This window comes from Pseudophryne corroboree, chromosome 1 (genome assembly GCF_028390025.1).
Source record: "Pseudophryne corroboree isolate aPseCor3 chromosome 1, aPseCor3.hap2, whole genome shotgun sequence".
Taxonomy (NCBI): Eukaryota; Metazoa; Chordata; class Amphibia; order Anura; family Myobatrachidae; genus Pseudophryne; species Pseudophryne corroboree.
Window position 1 is genome coordinate 1184421611 of NC_086444.1, and position 23210 is coordinate 1184444820.

The window sequence follows — 23210 nt, forward strand, 5'->3', positions numbered from 1 at the left end:
ACACAATAAGGAAGGATTTTGAATCCCGGGTAAGACTCATACCAGCCACACCAATCACACCGTACAACTTGTGATCTGAACCCAGTTAACAGCATGATAACAGAGGAGCCTCTGGAAAGATGGCTCACAACAACAATAACCCGATTTAGTTAACAATAACTATGTACAAGTATTGCAGACAATCCGCACTTGGGATGGGCGCCCAGCATCCACTACGGACTACGAGAAATAGAATTATCGGTAAGTAAATTCTTATTTTCTCTGACGTCCTAGTGGATGCTGGGAACTCCGTAAGGACCATGGGGATTATACCAAAGCTCCCAAACGGGCGGGAGAGTGCGGATGACTCTGCAGCACCGAATGAGAGAACTCCAGGTCCTCCTCAGCCAGGGAATCAAATTTGTAGAATTTAGCAAACGTGTTTGCCCCTGACCAAGTAGCTGCTCGGCAAAGTTGTAAAGCCGAGACCCCTCGGGCAGCCGCCCAAGATGAGCCCACCTTCCTTGTGGAATGGGCTTTTACAGATTTTGGCTGTGGCAGGCCTGCCGCAGAATGTGCAAGCTGAATTGTACTACAAATCCCACGAGCAATAGTCTGCTTAGAAGCAGGAGCACCCAGCTTGTTGGGTGCATACAGGATAAACAGGGAGTCAGATTTTCTGACTCCAGCCGTCCTGGAAACATATATTTTCAGGGCAGTGACAACGTCCAGCAACTTGGAGTCCTCCAAGTCCCTAGTAGCCGCAGGCACCACAATAGGCTGGTTCAGGTGAAACGCTGAAACCACCTTAGGGAGAAATTGTGGACGAGTCCTCAATTCTGCCCTGTCCGTATGAAAAATCAGGTAAGGGCTTTTATAAGATAAAGCCGCCAATTCTGACACGCGCCTGGCCGAAGCCAGGGCCAACAGCATGACCACTTTCCATGTGAGATATTTCAAATCCACAGATTTAAGCGGTTCAAACCAATGTGATTTTAGGAACCCCAAAACTACATTGAGATCCCAAGGTGCCACTGGAGGCACAAAAGGAGGCTGTATATGCAGCACCCCCTTGACAAACGTCTGAACTTCAGGAACTGAAGCCAGTTCTTTCTGGAAGAAAATCGACAGGGCCGAAATCTGAACCTTAATGGTTCCTAATTTTAGGCCCATAGACACTCCTGTTTGCAGGAAATGCAGGAATCGACCCAGTTGAAATTCCTCCGTTGGGGCCTTCCTGGCCTCGCACCACGCAACATATTTCCGCCAAATGCGGTGATAATGCTTTGCGGTCACATCCTTCCTGGCTTTGATCAGGGTAGGAATGACTTCTTCCGGAATGCCTTTTTCCTTCAGGATCCGGCGTTCAACCGCCATGCCGTCAAACGCAGCCGCGGTAAGTCTTGGAACAGACAGGGTCCTTGCTGGAGCAGGTCCCTTCTTAGAGGTAGAGGCCACGGGTCCTCTGTGAGCATCTCTTGAAGTTCCGGGTACCAAGTCCTTCTTGGCCAATCCGGAGCCACGAGTATAGTTCTTACTCCTCTCCGTCTTATAATTCTCAGTACCTTGGGTATGAGAGGCAGAGGAGGGAAACACATACACTGACTGGTACACCCATGGTGTTACCAGAGCGTCCACAGCTATTGCCTGAGGGTCCCTTGACCTGGCGCAATACCTGTCCAATTTTTTGTTGAGGCGGGACGCCATCATGTCCACCTTTGGTTTTTTCCAACGGTTTACAATCATGTGGAAGACTTCTGGGTGAAGTCCCCACTCTCCCGGGTGGAGGTCGTGCCTGCTGAGGAAGTCTGCTTCCCAGTTGTCCACTCCCGGAATGAACACTGCTGACAGTGCTATCACATGATTTTCCGCCCAGCGAAGAATCCTTGCAGCTTCTGCCATTGCCCTCCTGCTTCTTGTGCCGCCCTGTCTGTTCACGTGGGCGACTGCCGTGATGTTGTCCGACTGGATCAGCACCGGCTGACCTTGAAGCAGAGGTCTTGCTTGGCTTAGCGCATTGTAAATGGCCCTCAGCTCCAGGATATTTATGTGAAGTGATGTCTCCAGGCTTGACCATAAGCCCTGGAAATTTCTTCCCTGTGTGACTGCTCCCCAGCCTCGTAGGCTGGCATCCGTGGTCACCAGGACCCAGTCCTGAATGCCGAATCTGCGGCCCTCTAGAAGATTAGCACTCTGCAACCACCACAGGAGAGACACCCTTTTCTTTGGTGACAGGGTTATCCGCTGATGCATCTGAAGATGCGATCCGGACCATTTGTCCAGCAGGTCCCACTGGAAAGTTCTTGCGTGGAATCTGCCGAAAGGGATTGCTTCGTAGGAAGCCACCATTTTTCCCAGGACCCTTGTGCATTGATGCACTGACACTTGGCCTGGTTTTAGGAGGTTTCTGACTAGTTCGGATAACTCCCTGGCTTTCTCCTCCGGGAGAAACACCTTTTTCTGGACTGTGTCCAGGATCATCCCTAGGAATAGAAGACGTGTCGTCGGGATCAGCTGCGATTTTGGAATATTGAGAATCCAACCGTGCTGCCGCAACACTACTTGAGATAGTGCTACCACGACTACCAATTGTTCCCTGGATCTTGCCCTTATCAGGAGATCGTCCAAGTACGGGATAACTAAAACTCCCTTCCTTCGAAGGAGTATCATCATTTCGGCCATTACCTTGGTAAAGACACGGGGTGCCGTGGACAAACCAAACGGCAGCGTCTGAAACTGATAGTGACAGTTCTGTACCACAAACCTGAGGTATCCTTGGTGAGAAGGGTAAATTGGGACATGGAGGTAAGCCTCCTTGATGTCCAAAGACACCATATAATCCCCTTCTTCCAAGTTCGCAATCACCGCTCTGAGTGACTCCATCTTGAATTTGAACCTGTGTATGTAAGTGTTCAAGTATTTCAGATTTAAAATAGGTCTCACCGAGCCGTCCGGCTTCGGTACCACAAACAGCGTGGAATAATACCCCTGTCCCTGTTGCAGGAGGGGTATCTTGATAATCACCTGCTGGGAATACAGCTTGTGAATGGCTTCCAATACCGCCTCCCTGTCGGAGGGAGACGTCGGTAAAGCAGACTTTAGGGGAGTGCCTGAGTCCGCTTGTAAAGCCCCAGCGTCATGCTGAGGACTTGGCAGAAAACGGGAGAGGGCTTCTGTTCCTGGGAACTGGCTGTTTGCTGCAGCCTTTTTCCTCTCCCTCTGCCACGAGGCAGAAATGAGGAGCCTTTTGCCCGCTTGCCCTTATGGGGCCGAAAGGACTGCACCTGATAATACGGCGTCTTCTTATGTTGAGAGGCTACCTGGGGTAAAAATGTGGATTTCCCAGCAGTTGCCGTGGCCACCAGGTCTGATAGACCTACCCCAAATAACGCCTCCCCTTTGTAAGGCAATACTTCCATATGCCTTTTGGAATCAGCATCAACTGACCACTGCCTCGTCCATAACCCTCTTCTGGCAGAAATGGACAGCGCACTTACTCTTGATGCCAGTCGGCAAATATCCCTCTGTGCATCACGCATATATAGAAATGCATCTTTCAAATGCTCTATAGTCAGTAATATACTGTCCCTATCTAGGGTATCAATATTGTCAGTCAGGGAATCCGACCAAGCCACCCCAGCACTGCACATCCAGGCTGAGGCGATTGCTGGTCGCAGTATAACACCCGTGTGAGTGTATATACATTTTAGGATATTCTCCTGCTTTCTGTCAGCAGGTTCCTTAAGGGCGGCCCTATCAGGAGACGGTAGTGCCACCTGTTTTGACAAACGTGTGAGCGCTTTATCCACCTTAGGGGGTGTTTCCCAACGTGCCCTATCCTCTGGCGGGAAGGGGTATGATGCTAATAACCTTTTAGGAATTATCAGTTTTTTATCGGGGGAAACCCACGCTTCATCACACACTTCATTTAATTCCTCAGATGCAGGAAAAACTACATGCAGTTTCTCACCAAACATAATACCCTTTTTAGTGGTACTTGTATTATCAGAAATATGTAAAACATTTTTCATAGCATCAATCATGTAACGTGTGGCCCTACTGGAAGTCACATTCGTCTCTTCATCGTCGACACTGGAGTCAGTATCCGTGTCGGCGTCTGTATCTGCCATCTGAGGTAACGGGCATTTTAGAGCCCCTGATGGCTTTTGAGACGCCTAGACAGGCACGAGCTGAGTAGCCGGCTGTCTCATGTCATCAACCGTCTTTTGTAAAGAGCTGACACTGTCACGTAATTCCTTCCATAAGCTCAGCCACTCGGGTGTCGACTCCCTAGGGGGTGACATCTCCATTACAGGCAATTGCTCCGCCTCCACACCATTTTCCTCCTCATACATGTCGACACAATCGTACCGACACACAGCACACACACAGGGAATGCTCTGATAGAGGACAGGACCCCACTAGCCCTTTGGGGAGACAGAGGGAGAGTATGCCAGCACACACCAGAGCGCTATATATATATATACAGGGATAACCTTATAGAAGTGTTTTTCCCCTTATAGCTGCTGTTTTATTTATACTGCGCCTAATTAGTGCCCCCCTCTCTTGTTTTACCCTTTTCTGTAGTGCAGGACTGCAGGGGAGAGTCAGGGAGACGTCCTTCCAGCGAAGCTGTGAGGGAAAATGGCGCCCGTGTGCTGAGGAGATAGGCTCCGCCCCCTTCTCGGCGGACTTTTCTCCCGCTTTTTGCTGTATTCTGGCAGGGGTTAAAATACATCCATATAGCCCTGGGGGTTATATGTGATGTATTTTCGCCAGCCAAGGTGTTTCTATTGCTGCTCAGGGCACCCCCCCCCAGCGCCCTGCACCCTCAGTGACCGGAGTGTGAAGTGTGCCTGAGGAGCAATGGCGCACAGCTGCAGTGCTGTGCGCTACCTTGGTGAAGACTGATGTCTTCTGCCGCCGATTTTCCGGACCTCTTCTTGCTTCTGGCTCTGTAAGGGGGCCGGCGGCGCGGCTCTGGGACCGGACTCCGAGGCTGGGCCTGTGTTCGGTCCCTCTGGAGCTAATGGTGTCCAGTAGCCAAGAAGCCCAAGCTGGCTGCAAGCAGGCAGGTTCGCTTCTTCTCCCCTTAGTCCCTCGATGCAGTGAGCCTGTTGCCAGCAGGTCTCACTGAAAATAAAAAACCTAAAACTAAACTTTTACTAAGAAACTCAGGAGAGCCTCCTAGAATGCACCCTTCTCGGCCGGGCACAAAAATCTAACTGAGGCTTGGAGGAGGGTCATAGGGGGAGGAGCCAGTGCACACCAGGTAGTCCTAAAGCTTTACTTTTGTGCCCAGTCTCCTGCGGAGCCGCTATTCCCCATGGTCCTTACGGAGTTCCCAGCATCCACTAGGACGTCAGAGAAATTATCAATGGAAATCAAATTTATTAACCCATGGAGGTCTGGATTTGGATTCACCCTCAAAATTAAAGTGGAAAAACACACTACAGGCTGATCCAACTTTGATGTAATGTCCTTAAGACAAGTCAAAATGAGGCTCAGTAGTGTGTGTGGCCTCCACGTGCTTGTATGACCTCCCTACAACGCCTGGGCATGCTCCTGATGAGGTGGCGGATGGTTTCCTGAGGGATCTCCTCCCAGACCTGGACTAAAGCATCTGCCAACTCCAGGACAGTCTGTGGTGCAACGTGGCATTGGTGGATGGAGCGAGACAGGATGTCCCAGATGTGCTCAATTGGATTCAGGTCTGGGGAACGGGCGGGCCAGTCCATAGCATCAATGCCTTTGTCTTGCAGGAACTGCTGACACACTCCAGCCACATGAGGTCTAGCATTGTCTTGCATTAGGAGGAACCCAGGGCCAACCGCACCAGCATATGGTCTCACAAGGGGTCTGAGGATCTCATCTCGGTACCTAATGGCAGTCAGGCTACCTCTGGTAAGCACATGGAGGGCTGTGCGGCCCCCCAAAGAAATGCCACCCCACACCATTACTGACCCACTGCCAAACCGGTCATGCTGGAGGATGTTGCAGGCAGCAGAACGTTCTCCTTGCAGTCTCCAGACTCTGTCACGTCTTTCCTCAGTGAGAACCTGCTTTCATCTGAAGAGCACAGGGCGCCAGTGGTGAATTTGCCAATCTTGGTGTTCTCTGGCAAATGGCAAACGTCCTGCACGGTGTTGGGCTGTAAGCACAACCCCCACCTGTGGACGTCGGGCCCTCATACCACCCTCATGGAGTCTGTTTCTGATCGTTTGAGTAGACACATGCACATTTGTGGCTCGCTGGAGGTCATTTTGCAGGGCTCTGGCAGTGCTCCTCCTGTTCCTCCTTGCACAAAGGCAGAGGTAGCGGTCCTGCTGCTGGGTTGTTGCCCTCCTACGGCCTCCTCCATGTCTCCTGATGTACTGGCCTGTCTCCTGGTAGAGCCTCCATGCTCTGGACACTACACTGACAGACACAGCAAACCTTCTTGCCACATCTCGCATTGATGCGTCATCCTGGAGGAGCTGCACTACCTGAGCCACTTGTGTGGGTTGTAGGGAGGTCATACAGGCACGTGAAGGCCACACACACTACTGAGCCTCATTTTGACTTGTTTTAAGGACATTACATCAAAGTTGGATCAGCCTGTAGTGTGTTTTTCCACTTTAATTTTGAGGGTGACTCCAAATCCAGACCTCCATGGGTTAATAAATTTGATTTCCATTGATAATTTTGTGTGATTTTGCTGTCAGCACATTCAACTATGTAAAGAACAAAGTATTTGATAAGAATATTTCATTCATTCAGATCTAGGATGTGTTATTTTAGTGTTCCCTTTATTTTTTTGAGCAGTGTGTTTGTATATGTATATATATATATATATATATATATATATATATATATATATATAAAAGAATTTACTTACCGATAATTCTATTTCTCGTAGTCCGTAGTGGATGCTGGGAACTCCGTAAGGACCATGGGGAATAGCGGCTCCGCAGGAGACTGGGCACATCTAAAGAAAGCTTTAGGACTAACTGGTGTGCACTGGCTCCTCCCCCTATGACCCTCCTCCAAGCCTCAGTTAGGATACTGTGCCCGGACGAGCGTACACAATAAGGAAGAATTTTGAATCCCGGGTAAGACTCATACCAGCCACACCAATCACACCGTATAACTTGTGATCTGAACCCAGTTAACAGTATGATAACAGAGGAGCCTCTGAAAAGATGGCTCCCTACAATAATAACCCGATTTTTGTAACAATAACTATGTACAAGTATTGCAGACAATCCGCACTTGGGATGGGCGCCCAGCATCCACTACGGACTACGAGAAATAGAATTATCGGTAAGTAAATTCTTATTTTCTCTGACGTCCTAGTGGATGCTGGGAACTCCGTAAGGACCATGGGGATTATACCAAAGCTCCCAAACGGGCGGGAGAGTGCGGATGACTCTGCAGCACCGAATGAGAGAACTCCAGGTCCTCCTCAGCCAGGGTATCAAATTTGTAGAATTTAGCAAACGTGTTTGCCCCTGACCAAGTAGCTGCTCGGCAAAGTTGTAAAGCCGAGACCCCTCGGGCAGCCGCCCAAGATGAGCCCACTTTCCTTGTGGAACGGGCTTTTACAGATTTTAGCTGTGGCAGGCCTGCCACAGAATGTGCAAGCTGAATTGTACTACAAATCCAATGAGCAATAGTCTGCTTAGAAGCAGGAGCACCCAGCTTGTTGGGTGCATACAGGATAAACAGCGAGTCAGATTTCCTGACTCCAGCCGTCCTGGAAACATATTTTCAGGGCCCTGACAACATCCAGCAACTTGGATTCCTCCAAGTCCCTAGTAGCCGCAGGCACCACAATAGGTTGGTTCAGGTGAAAACGCTGGAACCACCTTAGGGAGAAACTGAGGACGAGTCCTCAATTCCGCCCTGTCCGAATGGAAAATCAGATAAGGGCTTTTACAGGATAAAGCCGCCAATTCAGACATGCGCCTGGCCCAGGGCAGGGCCAACAGCATGACCACTTTCCATGTGAGATATTTTAACTCCACAGATTTAAGTGGTTCAAACCAATGTGACTTTTGGAACCCAAACTACATTGAGATCCCAAATTGCCACTGGAGGCACAAAAGGAGGCTGTATATGCAGTACCCCTTTTACAAACGTCTAAACTTCAGGGACTGAAGCTAGTTCTTTTTTGGAAGAAAATTGACAGGGCCGAAATCTGAACCTTAATGGACCCCAATTTCAAGGCCCATAGACACTCCTGTTTGCAGGAAATGTAGGAATCGACCCAGTTGAATTTCCCCCGTCGGGCCTTACTGGCCTCGCACTACGCAACATATTTTCGCCAATTGCGGTGATAATGTTTTTGCGGTTACATCCTTCCTGGCTTTAGATCAGGATATGGATGACTTCATCCGGAATGCCTTTTTTCCTTCAGGATCCGGTGTTCAACCGGCATGCCGTCAAACGCAGCCGCGGTAAGTCTTGGAACAGACAGGGTCCTTGCTGGAGCAGGTCCCTTCTTAGAGGTAGAGGCCACGGATCTTCCGTGAGCATCTCTTGAAGTTCCGGTTACCAAGTCCTTCTTGGCCAATCCGGAGCCACGAATATAGTGCTTTCTCCTCTCCATCTTATCAATCTCAGTACCTTGGGTATGAGAGGCAGAGGAGGGAACACATACACTGACTGGTACACCCATGGTGTTACCAGAGCGTCTACAACTATTGCCTGAGGGTCTCTTGACCTGGCTCAATACCTGTCGAGTTTTTTAATCATGTGGACGACTTCTGGGTGAAGTCCCCACTCTCCCGGGTGGAGGTCGTGCTGAGGAAGTCTGCTTCCCAGTTGTCCACTCCCGGAATGAATACTGTTGACAGTGCTATCACATGATTTTCCGCCCAGCGAAGAATCCCTGCAGCTTCTGCCATTGCCCTCCTGCTTCTTGTGCCACCCTGTCTGTTTACGTGGGTGACTGCCATGATGTTGTCCGACTGGATCAACACCGGCTGACCTTGAAGCAGAGGTCTTGCTAAGCTTAGAGCATTGTAAATGGCCCTTAGCTTCAGGATATTTATGTGAAGTGATGTATCCAGGCTTGACCCTAAGCCCTGGATATTCCTTCCCTGTGTGACTGCTCCCCAGCCTCGCAGGCTGGCATCCGTGGTCACCAGGACCCAGTCCTGAATGCCAAATCTGCGGCCCTCTAGAAGTGGAGCACTCTGCAACCACCACAGGATGGATACCCTTGTCCTTGGTGACAGGGTTATCCGCTGATGCATCTGAAAATGCGACCCGGACCATTTGTCCAGTAGGTTCCACTGGAAAGTTCTTGCGTGGAATCTAACGAATGGGATTGCTTCGTAGGAAGCCACCATTTTTACCCAGAACCCTTGTGCATTGATGCACTGCTCGGCTAACTCCCTGGCTTTCTCTTCCGGGAGAAACACCTTTTTTTTTTTTTTCTGGACTGTGTCCAGGATCATCCCTAGGAAACAGAAGACAAGTCGTCGGAACCAGCTGCGATTTTGGAATATTGAGAATCCAATCGTGCTGCCGCAACACTACCTGAGATAGTGCTACACCGACTTCCAACTGTTCCCTGGATCTTACCCTTATCAGGGAATCGTCCAAGTAAGGGATAACTAAAATTCCCTTCCTTCGAAGGGATATCATTTCGGCCATTACCTTGGTAAAGACCCGGGGTGCCGTGTACCATCCCTACGGCAGCGTCTGAACTGATAGTGACAGTTCTGTACCATAACCTGAGGTACCCTTGGTGAGAAGGGTAAATTTTGACATGAAGGTAAGCATCCTTGATGTCCCGAGACATCATGTAGTCCCCTTCTTCCAGGTTCGCAATCACTGCTCTGAGTGACTCAATCTTGAATTTGAACCTCTGTATGTAAGTGTTCAAAGATTTTAGATATAGAATCGGTCTCACCGAGCCGTCTGGCTTCGGTACCACAATAGTGTGGAATAGTACCCCGTTCCCTGTTGCAGGAGGGGTACCTTGATTATCACCTGCTGGGAATACAGCTTGTGAATGGCTTCCAAAACTGCCTCCCTGTCAGAGGGAGACGTCGGTAAAGCCGACTTTTGGAAACGGTGAGGGGGAGACGTCTCGAATTCCAATATGTACCCCTGAGATATTACCTGAAGGATCCAGGGATCTACTTGCGAGTGAGCCCACTGCGCACTGAAATTCATTGAGAACGGGCCCCCATCGTGCCTGAGCTTGTAAAGCCCTAGCGTCATACTGAGGGCTTGGCAGAGGCGGGAAAGGGTTTCTGTTCCTGGGAACTGGCTAATCTCTTCAGCCTTTTTCCTCTCCCTCTGTCACGAGCAGAAAAGAGGAACTTTTTGTCCGCTTGCCAACAAAGGACTGCGCCTGATAATACGGCGTCTTATTTTGAGAGGCGACCTGGGGTACAACGTGGATTTCCCAGTTGTTGCCGTGGCCACCAGGTCTAAAAGACCGACCCCAAATGTCCCCTTTCAAAGGCAATACTTCCAAATGCCGTTTGGAATCCGCATCACCTGACCATTTTACTGGTAGAATTGGACAACGCACTTATACTTGATGCCAGTCGGCAAATATTCCGCTGTGCATCATGCATATATAGAAATGCATCTTTTAAATGCTCTATAGGCAATAATATACTATCCTTATCTAGGATATCAATATTTCCAGTCAGGGAATCCGACCATGCCAACCCAGCACTGCACCTCCAGGCTGAGGCGATTGCTGGTCGCAGTATAACACCAGTATGTGTGTAAATACATTTTTGGATACCCTCCTGCTTTCTATCAGCAGGATCCTTAAGGGCGGCCATCTCATGAGAGGGTAGAGCCCTTGTTCTTACAAGCGTGTGAGCGCCTTATCCCCCCTAGGGGGTGTTTCCCAACGCACCCTAACCTCTGGCGGGAAAGGGTATACTTTTTAAGAAATTATCAATTGTTATCGGGGGGAAACCCACGCATCATCACACACCTCATTTTATTTCTCAGATTCAGGAAAACTACAGGTAGTTTTTCCCTCACCGAACATAATACCCCTTTTTGGTGGTACTCGTATTATCAGAAATGTATAAAACATTTTCCATTGTCTCAATCATGTAACGTGTGGCCCTACTGGAAATCACGGTTGTCTCTTCACCGTCGACACAGGAGTCAGTATCCGTGTCGGCGTCTGTATCTGCCATCTGAGGTAACGGGCGCTTTAGAGCCACTGACGGCCTATGAGACGTCTGGACAGGCACAAGCTGAGTAGCCGGCTGTCTCATGTCAACCACTGTTTTTTTATATAGAGCTGACACTATCACGTAATTTTTCAACAGTACATCCACTCAGGTGTCGACCCCCTAGGGGGTGACATCATTGTTACAGACACTCTGCTCCGTCTCCACATCATTTTTCTCCTCATACATGTCGACACAAACACAGGGAATGCTCCGATAGAGGACAGGACCCCACTAGCCCTTTGGGGAGACAGAGGGAGAGTATGCCAGCACACACCAGAGCGCTATATATATATATATATATATATATATATATATATATATATACACACACACAGGGATAACCTTATATAAGTGTTTTTCCCCTTATAGCTGCTGTATGTTTTAATACTGCGCCTAATTAGTGCCCCCCTCTCTTTTTTTAACCCTTTCTGTAGTGTAGTGACTGCAGGGAAGAGCCAGGGAGCTTCCCTCCAACTGAGCTGTGAGGGAAAATGGCGCCAGTGTGCTGAGGAGATAGGCTCCGCCCCCTTTTCGGCGGCCTTATCTCCCGTTTTTCTGTATATTCTGGCAGGGGTTAAATGCATCCATATAGCCCAGGAGCTATATGTGATGCATTTTTTGCCATGTAAGGTATTTTTATCATGTTTTATTGCGTCTCAGGGCGCCCCCCCCAGCGCCCTGCACCCTCAGTGACCGGAGTAGGAAGTGTGCTGAGAGCAATGGCGCACAGCTGCAGTGCTGTGCGCTACCTTATTGAAGACAGGAACGTCTTCTGCCGCTGATTTTTCCGGACCTCTTCGCTCTTCTAGCTCTGTAAGGGGGCCGGCGGCGCGGCTCCGGGACCCATCCAGGCTGGGCCTGTGATCGTCCCTCTGGAGCTAATGTCCAGTAGCCAAGAAGCCCAATCCACTTAGGTGAGTTCGCTTCTTCTCCCCTTAGTCCCTCGATGCAGTGAGCCTGTTGCCAGCAGGTCTCACTGAAAATAACAAACCTAAACTAAAACTTTCACTAAGAAGCTCAGGAGAGCCCCTAGTGTGCACCCTTCTCGTCGGGCACAGAAATCTAACTGAGGCTTGGAGGAGGGTCATAGGGGGAGGAGCCAGTGCACACCAGTTAGTCCTAAAGCTTTCTTTAGATGTGCCCAGTCTCCTGCGGAGCCGCTATTCCCCATGGTCCTTACGGAGTTCCCAGCATCCACTAGGACGTCAGAGAAATATATATATATTTATATATATATTCCCTGCAGCCTCAACTGGACATCAGCCGTGTAGCTCCCTTGCTACGCCCACCAGCCATTCCATTATACATTGCTCCCTTGCCATGCCCATTCACCAGCCATTGCATGCAGCTTCCCTGTCATGCCCATACACCAGCCATTATACATTGCTCCCTTGCCATGCCCATACACCAGCCATTATACTGTATGTAGCTCCCCTGCCATGCCCAGCCACCTTATTTAGGACCCATGCCACGTTGGGACGCTCCGTTAAACCTGGAAATCCCTGAAAACTGCTAACATTTTTTGTTATGTTGCTTTTACTTACGTCACTTATGTGTCACCTCTACACAGTGATGGCCACAATTTTGTGGGCTGAACTCATTAGAATACTGCAAGGAGGTGTAAGTCATGTGTCATGGTGCCCGGCTGGGCGTACTTACCTCTGAGAAAGGGTAATATTCTTCTGCAAAGTACTGGAAAGCCAAGTAATGATTCAGCACCACAAGAACTGGCAAGAAAGAACAGAAGATGTGACAATAAGATGCAAATACAGAGAGGCTGTGTAATCACTATAACCGGTCTTATACTCAGTGCGCAGTGCCCTTCAGGAGCATGGGTCAGAAACGGGAGTCACACAGCTGGTGTGTCCATAATCTGGCCAACTTTGCTCACATATGGAGCGGCATGGCTATAGGGGGGGGTATTCAATTATTGTCTGAAAGACGGCAGTTTCCGTCCGGTTTAGGTCGGAAAGGGGTTCCGACCTATTCAATGCCCCTTGTTCTTTACCGACAAGTCGGGAAATCCGACTTGTCAGAAAGCACGCAATCCACATTTATTGTCGGAAGCTCGGCTTTGGCGCAGACATTGAATACTCACATGTTGGATCCTTTCAGTCGGAAAGGATCCGACATGAATTGAATACCCCCCATAGACTATACTGAATTTTAATTATGGATCTATGTTTTATGTGTTTCTCTCCTTTTTCTAAGTATCTTTTTTGGGGAGATGTGGCATATCGGAATTGAATGCCTTGTATATTTGTGTATACTCTGCCAATAAAGCGGATTCTGATCTGCAGAGGGGTCAGGTGTGTGTGGTACAATGCACCAGCACCAGTGCTATTCCCAAATCTCATGCTGGCTTGAGCCGGAGCCGTAAAGGAGATACACCTTCGGGTCACAGGCTGCACTTACCGCAGGAGAGAATGAAGTTGGGAGAGGTCAGCATGATGAAAGGGAACGTCTGCAATAGTCCGAAGTATACTACATTGGTGAAGAGCCCAACGCCGATCATAACTCCGGGGAACCTCTCAAACAGGTAGAGACCGATGAGCACCGCTGTAGAAAACTAGGAACAAGGAGTAAAGGAACGGCACTGAAAGTCACGGATCACCTTCCATTCCTCACTAACCACCAAACGCTTTCTGTAGATGGTAGCACAAATCTGACCAATCACAAAGAGGCAAGTAGATCTATAATTCCTGCTGTCTGTACGTAGATCAGAGTACACCAATGGGGGAGCGGCAGGCAGCTCTAAAGGGGCCACGAGCGGCGCTAGTTACAAAATGATCTTAAGTCAATACGACAAATGGAAAGGAGGAAGCACAGAGAATAACGCTGCTCTGAAAGAGGTCATCTTACAGCTTTACTTCTCTTCCCCTAAGGTATCAGCGGTGAGGCTGCATGTCATGCACTTACCCAGATCTTGTACTTTATAATCCTACTGGTGGCCACCGTATACTCCTCTATCAGCTCCGCTAAGTAGTACAGGCCAGCAGCTGTAAAGAGAAGAGACGTGTGTAACAGGTATAGTCAGTGATACAGCTGCATACCTATTATGTAATAATCACTCTCCAACACAATACACACTGATAATAGTAATAATAATAATAATAATAATAATAATAAACTGCAGGCTTCACAGACAATGATTAAATTAAGCATAGGGTTTCTGGTCATAACAAATGGTCTGGGGGCAGCATTTCTGCTGGCTGCACCAATAGTAGGGGGAATACAGCCTGCATACATTGACTGGGACCTAGTGATGTCAGCAGAGCGGTGATCATGTGACTGATCTCTAGTGAACGGGTTCTAGATGACGTCATCATTTCTCAGCCTCTATTTCTAAAGCACTGCAGCTACATACAGATCACATACGACGGCCTTGCCCAAACGAGGCAATATAAATGCGGGGTAAAAGTTAGAGTTCATTCTAGCGCCTTGCACCTGCCGCAACCCGTGCAGAACCTCTTTCCTGCCTGGGGTGTCGCTCTCTGCTCTGGTGCTTCTAGCACACTCTGGTCTGTATCTCAACCCCTTCACCCTCTACTGCACACATTTCAGGATACAACGGTACTGTGCAGTAATCTATGCTCACATATCCCAAGGAGGCACATTGCAAAAAGGCCCAGGGGGACTCGTTAATTAAATCCCCTCCCCCCAGATACATATTATGTAATATTCCCATGAATCTGAATGTATTGCATAGTAAATCACAAAACCATATATGGAAATTTATATTTTAGAGCGCAAAAGAGAACACTTCAATCTAAGGTCCAGCAAGTCTAGAGGATGAGACCTTGTCACATTCTAATGGAAAAGTATAGGGTTATGATGCGTTTCATGTCAGTAGTGTTCACGCTAGGCTGTTTTAGCAGGGCGCCGCGCCCTGCCCGATTTTTTAAAGGCAAAATCCGCCCTGCCCCTTCTGCGGCGCCCTGCTAGAACAGCCGCCCTCTTCACGCTATGGGAGAGAGCTGGGGGAAGCCCAGCACCTCCGTCGGTGCTGGGCACGCCCTCAACAGTGACGTCGCCGGCCACAGACGCCTCCCATAGCAACGTCTGTGGGCCGCAACGTCCACTAAAAATAAGATTTTACTCACCGGTAAATCTATTTCTCGTAGTCCGTAGTGGATGCTGGGAACTCCGTAAGGACCATGGGGAATAGACGGGCTCCGCAGGAGACTGGGCACTCTAAAAGAAAGATTAGGTACTATCTGGTGTGCACTGGCTCCTCCCTCTATGCCCCTCCTCCAGACCTCAGTTAGGATACTGTGCCCGGAAGAGCTGACACAATAAGGAAGGATTTTGAATCCCGGGTAAGACTCATACCAGCCACACCAATCACACCGTATAACTCGTGATACTATACCCAGTTAACAGTATGAAATATAACTGAGCCTCTCAACAGATGGCTCAACAATAACCCTTTAGTTAGGCAATAACTATATACAAGTATTGCAGACAATCCGCACTTGGGATGGGCGCCCAGCATCCACTACGGACTACGAGAAATAGATTTACCGGTGAGTAAAATCTTATTTTCTCTGACGTCCTAGTGGATGCTGGGAACTCCGTAAGGACCATGGAGATTATACCAAAGCTCCCAAACGGGCGCGAGAGTGCGGATGACTCTGCAGCACCGAATGAGAGAACTCAAGGTCCTCCTCAGCCAGGGTATCAAATTAGTAGAATTTAGCAAACGTGTTTGTCCCTGACCAAGTTGCAGCTCGGCAAAGTTGTAAAGCCGAGACCCCTCGGGCAGCCGCCCAAGATGAGCCCACCTTCCTCGTGTAATGGGCTGTTACTGATTTAGGATGCGGCAATCCAGCCGCAGAATGCTCCAGCTGAATTGTGCTACAATTCAGCGAGCAATAGTCTGCTTAGAAGCAGGAGCACCTATTTTGTTGGGTGCCTACAGGATAAAAAGCGAGTCAGTTTTCCTGACTCCAAGGCCAATAACATGACCACTTTCCACGTGAGATGTTTCAAATCCACAGTTTTAAGTGGCTCAAACCAATGTGATTTTAAGAAACTCAACACCACGTTGAGATCCCAAGGTGCCACAGAAGGCACAAAAAAAAGGGGCTGAATTTGTAGCACTCCCTTTACAAATGTCTGAACTCCAGGCAGTGAAGCCAGTTTTTTCTGGAAGAAAATTGACAGAGCCGAAATCTGGACCTTAATGGAACCCAAATTTAGGCCCATAGTCACTCCTGACTGTAGGAAGTGCAGAAAACGACCCAGCTGAAATTCCTCTGTTGGGGCCTTCCTGGCCTCACACCACGCAACATTTTTTCGCCAAATACGGTGATAATGGTTTGCGGTTACTTCTTTCCTGGCTTTTATCAGCGTAGGAATGACTTCCTCCGGAATGCCCTTTTGCTTTAGGATCCGGAATTCAACCGCCATGCCATCCAACGCAGCCGCAGTAAGTCTTGGAACAGACAGGGCCCCTGCTGTAGCAGATCCTGTCTGAGCGGTAGAGGCCATGGGTCCTCTGATATTATTTCTTGAAGTTCTGGGTACCAAGCTCTTCTTGGCCCATCCGGAACCACGAGTATCGTTCTTACTCCTCGTTTTCTTATTATTCTCAGTACCCTTGGTATGAGAGGCAGAGGAGGGAATACATAAACCGACTGGTACACCCACAGTGTCTCTAGACCGTCCACAGCTATTGCCTGAGGGTCCCTTGACCTGGCGCAATATCTAGTTTTTTTGTTTAGGCGGGACGCCATCATGTCCACCTGTGGCCTTTCCCAACGGTTTACCAACAGTTGGAAGACTTCTGGATGAAGTCCCTACTCTCCCGGGTGTCGGTCGTGTCTGCTGAGGAAGTCTGCTTCCCAGTTGTCCACTCCCGGAATGAACACTGCTGACAGTGCTAAGACGTGATTTTCCGCCCATCGGAGAATCCTTGTGGCTTCTGCCATCGCCATCCTGCTTCTTGTGCCGCCCTGTCGGTTTACATGGGCGACTGCCGTGATGTTGTTTGATTGGATCAGTACCGGCTGGTTTTGAAGCAGAGGCCTTGCCAGACTTAGGGCATTGTAAATGGCCCTCAGTTCCAGAATATTTATGTGTAGGGACGACTCCTGACTTGACCAAAGTCATTGGAAATTTCTTCCGTGTGTGACTGCCCCCCAGCCTCGAAGGCTGGCATCCGTGGTTACCAGGACCCAGTCCTGTATGCCGAATCTGCGGCCCTCTTGAAGATGAGCACTCTGCAGCCACCACAGTAGAGATACCCTGGTCCTTGGAGACAGGGTTATCAGCCGATGCATCTGAAGATGCGATTCCGACCACTTGTCCAAGAGGTTCCACTGAAAAGTTCTAGCATGGAACCTGCCGAATGGAATTTTGCTTCGTAAGAAGCTACCATTTTTCCCAGGACTCGTGTGCAGTGATGCACCGATACCTGTTTTGGTTTCAGGAGGTCTCTGACTAGAGATGACAGCTCCTTGGCTTTCTCCTGCGGGAGAAACACTTTTTTCTGTTCTGTGTCCAGAACCATCCCCAGGAACAGCAGGCGTGTGGTAGGAGCCAGCTGTGACTTTGGAATGTATAGAATCCATCTGTGCTGTTGTAGCACTTCCCGAGATAGTGCTACTCCGACCAACAACTGCTCCATGGACCTCGCCTTTATAAGGAGATCGTCCAAGTACGGGATAATTAAAAACTCCCTTTTTTCGAAGGAGTATCATCATTTCTGCCATTACCTTGGTAAAGACCCTCGGTGCCGTGGACAGTCCAAACGGCAGTGTTTGGAATTGGTAATGGCAATCCTGTACCACAAATCTGAGGTACTCCTGGTGAGGATGGTAAATGGGGACATGTAGGTAAGCATCCTTGATGTCCAGGGATACCATGTAATCCCCCTACTCCAGGCTTGCAATAACCGCCCTGAGCGATTCCATCTTGAACTTGAATTTTTTTATGTGTTCAAGGACTTCAAATTTAAAATGGGTCTCACCGAACCGTCCGGTTTCGGTACCACAAACAGTGTGGAATAGTAACCCCGTCCTTGTTGAAGTAGGGGCACCTTGACTATCACCTGCTGGGAATACAGCTTGTGAATTGCCTCTAGCACAGCCTCCCTGCCTGAGGGAGTTGTCGGCAAGGCAGATTTGAGGAAACGGCGGGGGGGGGGGGGGGAGACGCCTCGAATTCCAGCCTGTACCCCTGAGATACTACTTGAAGGATCCAGGGATCCACCTGTGAGCGAGCCCACTGATCGCTGAAATTTTTGAGGCGGCCCCCCACCGTACCTGGCTACGCCTGTGGAGCCCCCGCGTCATGCGGTGGACTCAGAGGAAGCGGGGGAAGAATTTTGATTCTGGGAACTGGCTGACTGGTGCAGCTTTTTCCCTCTTCCCTCGTCTCTGTGCAGAAAGGAAGCGCCTTTGACCCGCTTGCTTTTCTGAAGCCGAAAGGACTGTACCTGATAATACAGTGCTTTCTTAGGCTGTGAGGAAACCTGAGGTAAAAATTTTTCTTCCCAGCTGTTGCTGTGGATACGAGGTCCAAGAGACCATCCCCAAACAATTCCTCACCCTTATAAGGCTCTATGTGCCTTTTAAAGTCAGCATCACCTGTCCAGTGTCGGGTCTCTAATACCCTCCTGACAGAATGGACATTGCATTAATTCTGGATGCCAGCCGGCAAAATATCCCTCTGTGCATCCCTCATATATAAGACGACGTCTTATGTTCGCAAAATAGTATCCCTGTTTGACAGGGTTACAGACCACGCTGCAGCAGCACTATCTGCAGGTCTCAGTCTAGTACCTGAGTGTGTAAATACAGACTTCAGGATAGCCTCCTGCTTTTTATCAGCAGGTACCTTCAAAGTGGCCGTATCCTAAGACGGCAGTGCCACCTTTTTTGACAAACGTGTGAGCGCCTTATCCACCCTAGGGGATATCTCCCAGCGTAACTTATCCTCTGGCGGGAAAAGGTACGCCATCAGTAACTTTTTAGAAATTATCAGTTTCTTATCGGGGGAACCCACGCTTTTTCACACTTCATTCACTCATTGGATGGGGGAACAAAACACTGCCTGCTTTTTCTCCCCAAACATAAAACCCTTTTTTAGTGGTACTTGGGTTAATGTCAGAAATGTGTAACACATTTTTTATTGCCGGGATCATGTAACGGATGTTCCTAGTGGATTGTGTATATGTCTCAACCTCGTCGACACTGGAGTCAGACTCCGTGTCGACATCTGTGTCTGCCATCTGAGGGAGCGCTTTTGAGCCCCTGATGGCCTTTGAGACGCCTGGGCAGGCGCGGGCTGAGAAGCCGGCTGTCCCATAGCTGTTACGTCATCCAGCCTTTTATGTAAGGAGTTGACACTGTCGGTTAATACCTTCCACCTATCCATCCACTCTGGTGTCGGCCCACAGGGGGCGACATCCCATTTATCGGCATCTGCTCCGCCTCCACATAAGCCTCCTCATCAAACATGTCGACACAGCCGTACCGACACACCGCACACACACAGGGAATGCTCTGACTGAGGACAGGACCCCACACAGCCCTTTGGGAAGATAGAGAGAGAGTATGCCAGCACACACCAGAGCGCTATATAATGTAGGGATAAACACTATCACTGAGTGAATTTTCCCCAATAGCTGCTTGTATAAACAATATTGCGACTAAATTTAGTGCCCCCCCTCTCTTTTTAACCCTTTGAGCCTGAAAACTACAGGGGAGATCCTGGGGAGCTGTCTTCCAGCTACACTGTGAAGAGAAAATGGCGCCAGTGTGCCGAGGGAGATAGCTCCGCCCCTTTTTCGCGGACTTTTCTCCCGCTTTTTTATGGATTCTGGCAGGGGTAATTATCACATATATAGCCTCTGGGGCTATATATTGTGATTATTTTGCCAGCCAAGGTGTTTTTATTGCTGCTCAGGGCGTCCCCCCCCAGCGCCCTGCACCCTCAGTGACCGGAGTGTGAAGTGTGTATGAGGAGCAATGGCGCACAGCTGCAGTGCTGTGCGCTACCTTGGTGAAGACTGAAGTCTTCTGCCGCCGATTTTCCGGACCATCTTCATGCTTCTGGCTCTGTAAGGGGGATGGCGGCGCGGCTCCGGGAACGAACACCAAGGACGAGTCCTGCGGTCGATCCCTCTGGAGCTAATGGTGTCCAGTAGCCTAAGAAGCCCAAGCTAGCTGCAAGCAGGTAGGTTCGCTTCTTCTCCCCTTAGTCCCTCGTTGCAGTGAGCCTGTTGCCAGCAGGTCTCACTGTAAAATAAAAAAATCTAACATATACTTTCTTTCTAGGAGCTCAGGAGAGCCCCTAGTGTGCATCCAGCTCGGCCGGGCACAGAAATCTAACTGAGGTCTGGAGGAGGGGCATAGAAGGAGGAGCCAGTGCACACCAGATAGTACCTAATCTTTCTTTTAGAGTGCCCAGTCTCCTGCGGAGCCCGTCTATTCCCCATGGTCCTTACGGAGTTCCCAGCATCCACTAGGACGTCAGAGAAATGACAGTTGCATGGCCACGCCCCCTATTTTACATGGCCACACCCCCGTCTTGGGCCCAGCGTGCGCGCCAATTTGCCCCCGGAGTCCGGCGCCCTGCCCTATTTGAATCCTAGAAGGAACACTATGTCAGTACAGCTCACTGGAGGGGACACTTCCATTGTGCAGCTGCCAAGGGATCGGTATGAATTACCGCCGCTTGGAATGCCGGCACGGGGTCAGCGCAACAAGCCCCTTAGCTCGTCACAAGTTCTAGTCTCCCCCTATGGGTATCATGGATACCCATAGAGGGGGAATCACCTACCTGACCCGGTATGGTGCCCCTGTCGGGATCCCGGTGTCCTGACTGTCGGTATGCTAACCACATACCGCTGCGTTTATCCCAAGAGCACAAAAACAAGGCATTATGTGGACAGCGCATAGAAACCACCGTACACACAGAACCATAGTTAGAGATCAGTGCTGTACATGGTGGGACAGTCTCACTGGTGCAGCACAATGCTTTGCTGCATTTATATTGAGGTGTCTAGCTCCGTAACTACCATATATAACAGACAAGGCGAGTACAGGTGTGGGATAAATGTTATCCAGAATGTTCCAAATACAGGGGTCGGGGTGTGGTTGCCGTCATACACACAAACACGCTCACAATGTTACGGTTCTACATTCACTTGGAGAAGCACTGCTAGACTACGTAATGAGAAAGCGGTCTTCAAACCTCAAACTGCTCATGGATATACAACTAGGTCTTCCATGATAGACATGATAAAAGTCTACATCTTACTTAAATGGAAGAATTCTATAAAAACAGTGGTTCTGAAACGGTGTGCCGCGCACCCTGGAGTGTCACCAGGCCCTTGCAGGGGTGCCTTGGGTTGGTGGTCAATGTAATAGGCAAAACCAGTGCTGGTGGCTGCCAATCATAAATTATGTGAACAAACCGAAGTAAATCCTGTCCCTCACCACACAATTGAACCTAAAGGTAGGTGCTCAGTGAGCGACATCGCCTAGAGTTTCCCCTCCCGGTCCACCCCGCTGGCGGGCATACACATTGTAAGATATCACTAATGATATCGCACAGTGGCATCACGCCGTGGTCAGCCAGAGCATGCAGCTTTGGACGATCAGTACAAATTGAGCTGCATGCACGGCAAAGACCGATGGTCGTTAACGACCCGCATGTTGGCGCATCACTCGATGGCGATGGCATACACACTGTGTGATATAGCAAACCATATCGCTCAGGAGAGGAAATATGAGCGACAGAGTTAACTATATCGCTAAGTGTGTACCCACCTTAAGGGCGACATATAAACACAATTTACTTTGAGAGTTTTTTTTACATTTCTCAATGGCAAACTTTTGGCCCAGGGGCGCCGTGAAAAATATTCCGATGCTCTAGGGCGCCGTGATTAAAAAAAAGTTTGGGAACCGCTGATATACAAGTTATTTATAACATTTCCTGTTTGACTGGTTTTAAGGATTTAAAATCACTGAAGGTACAGATGTGTCCTCATACATCTTGCCTCAATACGCCATGTAGCAGTACGTGTCTGGCGTGAGTGAGCCGACAGGTCCTGCGCAACTCCGTTGACACTGGGCGTCTTTTCTTGCAGTAAAGGAGTCTTATTCGCATACAGTATTCCTATAGGACGCACACGCAGCTTATGCTGATTAAAATGAAATGCAGTATGTCTACATTCTCTGTAACTGCATACGAAATGTAACATGACGTATGCAAATACAGCTGCGGTCGCACACAGAATATAGGCATGCTGCATATAAATTTAATAAGCTGCTTGTGTGTCCCATTCACATCGATTTGCAAATAAGACACATTTTAATGGAAAAAAGTCGCACGAAAAGACGCTCGGCGCTACCAAGTAACGCCACAGCATGGCGTGACTAGCAGGGCTGTTTAACGTGCCAGAAGGCTGGATATAAGTGGATACAGCTGTACAAATTAATTGTGGTTCTTTCTACAAGAGCACTGGAACCCCAGCCTATAGAATCTTTACCACCACTCACTTACTGACGCTGCAAACAAATAGGTACACTATTCTTATTCGATGAACACCAAGGGGGTCATTCCGAGTTGATAACTCGCTAGCTACTTTTTACAGCGCTGCGATCAGATAGTCTCCACCCATAGGGGAGTGTATTTTCGCTTTGCAAGTGTGCGTACGCCTGTGCAGCCGAGCCCTGCAAAAATATTTTGGGCAGTTTGAGTAACTCAGAATTTACTCAGCCGCTGCGAACACTTCAGCCTGTTCTGGGCCGGAATTGACGTCAGACACACGCCCTGCAAACGCATGGACACGCCTGCGTTTTCCCAAACACTCCCAGAAAACGGTCAGTTGACACCCACAAACGCCCTCTTCCTGTCAATCTCCTTGCGGAATGGATTCCTCGTTAAATCCATCGCTCAGCAACGATCCACTTTGTAACCATACGATGTGCCTGCGCATTGCGGTGCATACGCATGCGCAGTAGTGACCTGATCACTGCGCTGCGAAAAACGTCAGCGTGCGATCAGGTCGGAATG

At 49.2% G+C, this 23210-nt stretch overlaps 1 protein-coding gene across 1 annotated transcript in view; it reads right to left on the reverse strand.

Annotated features, from left to right (window-relative positions):
- The window catches only part of TEX261 (testis expressed 261), a 50270-nt gene that overhangs the window by 22706 nt on the left and 4354 nt on the right, over positions 1-23210 (reverse strand). Inside the window, exons 2-4 of the mRNA XM_063925308.1 lie at positions 14100-14179; positions 13596-13749; positions 12840-12907 (exon numbers count right to left, since the gene is read on the reverse strand). Coding sequence (XP_063781378.1) covers positions 12840-12907; positions 13596-13749; positions 14100-14179 — 302 coding nt within the window. The remainder of the gene's footprint in view (positions 1-12839; positions 12908-13595; positions 13750-14099; positions 14180-23210) is intronic.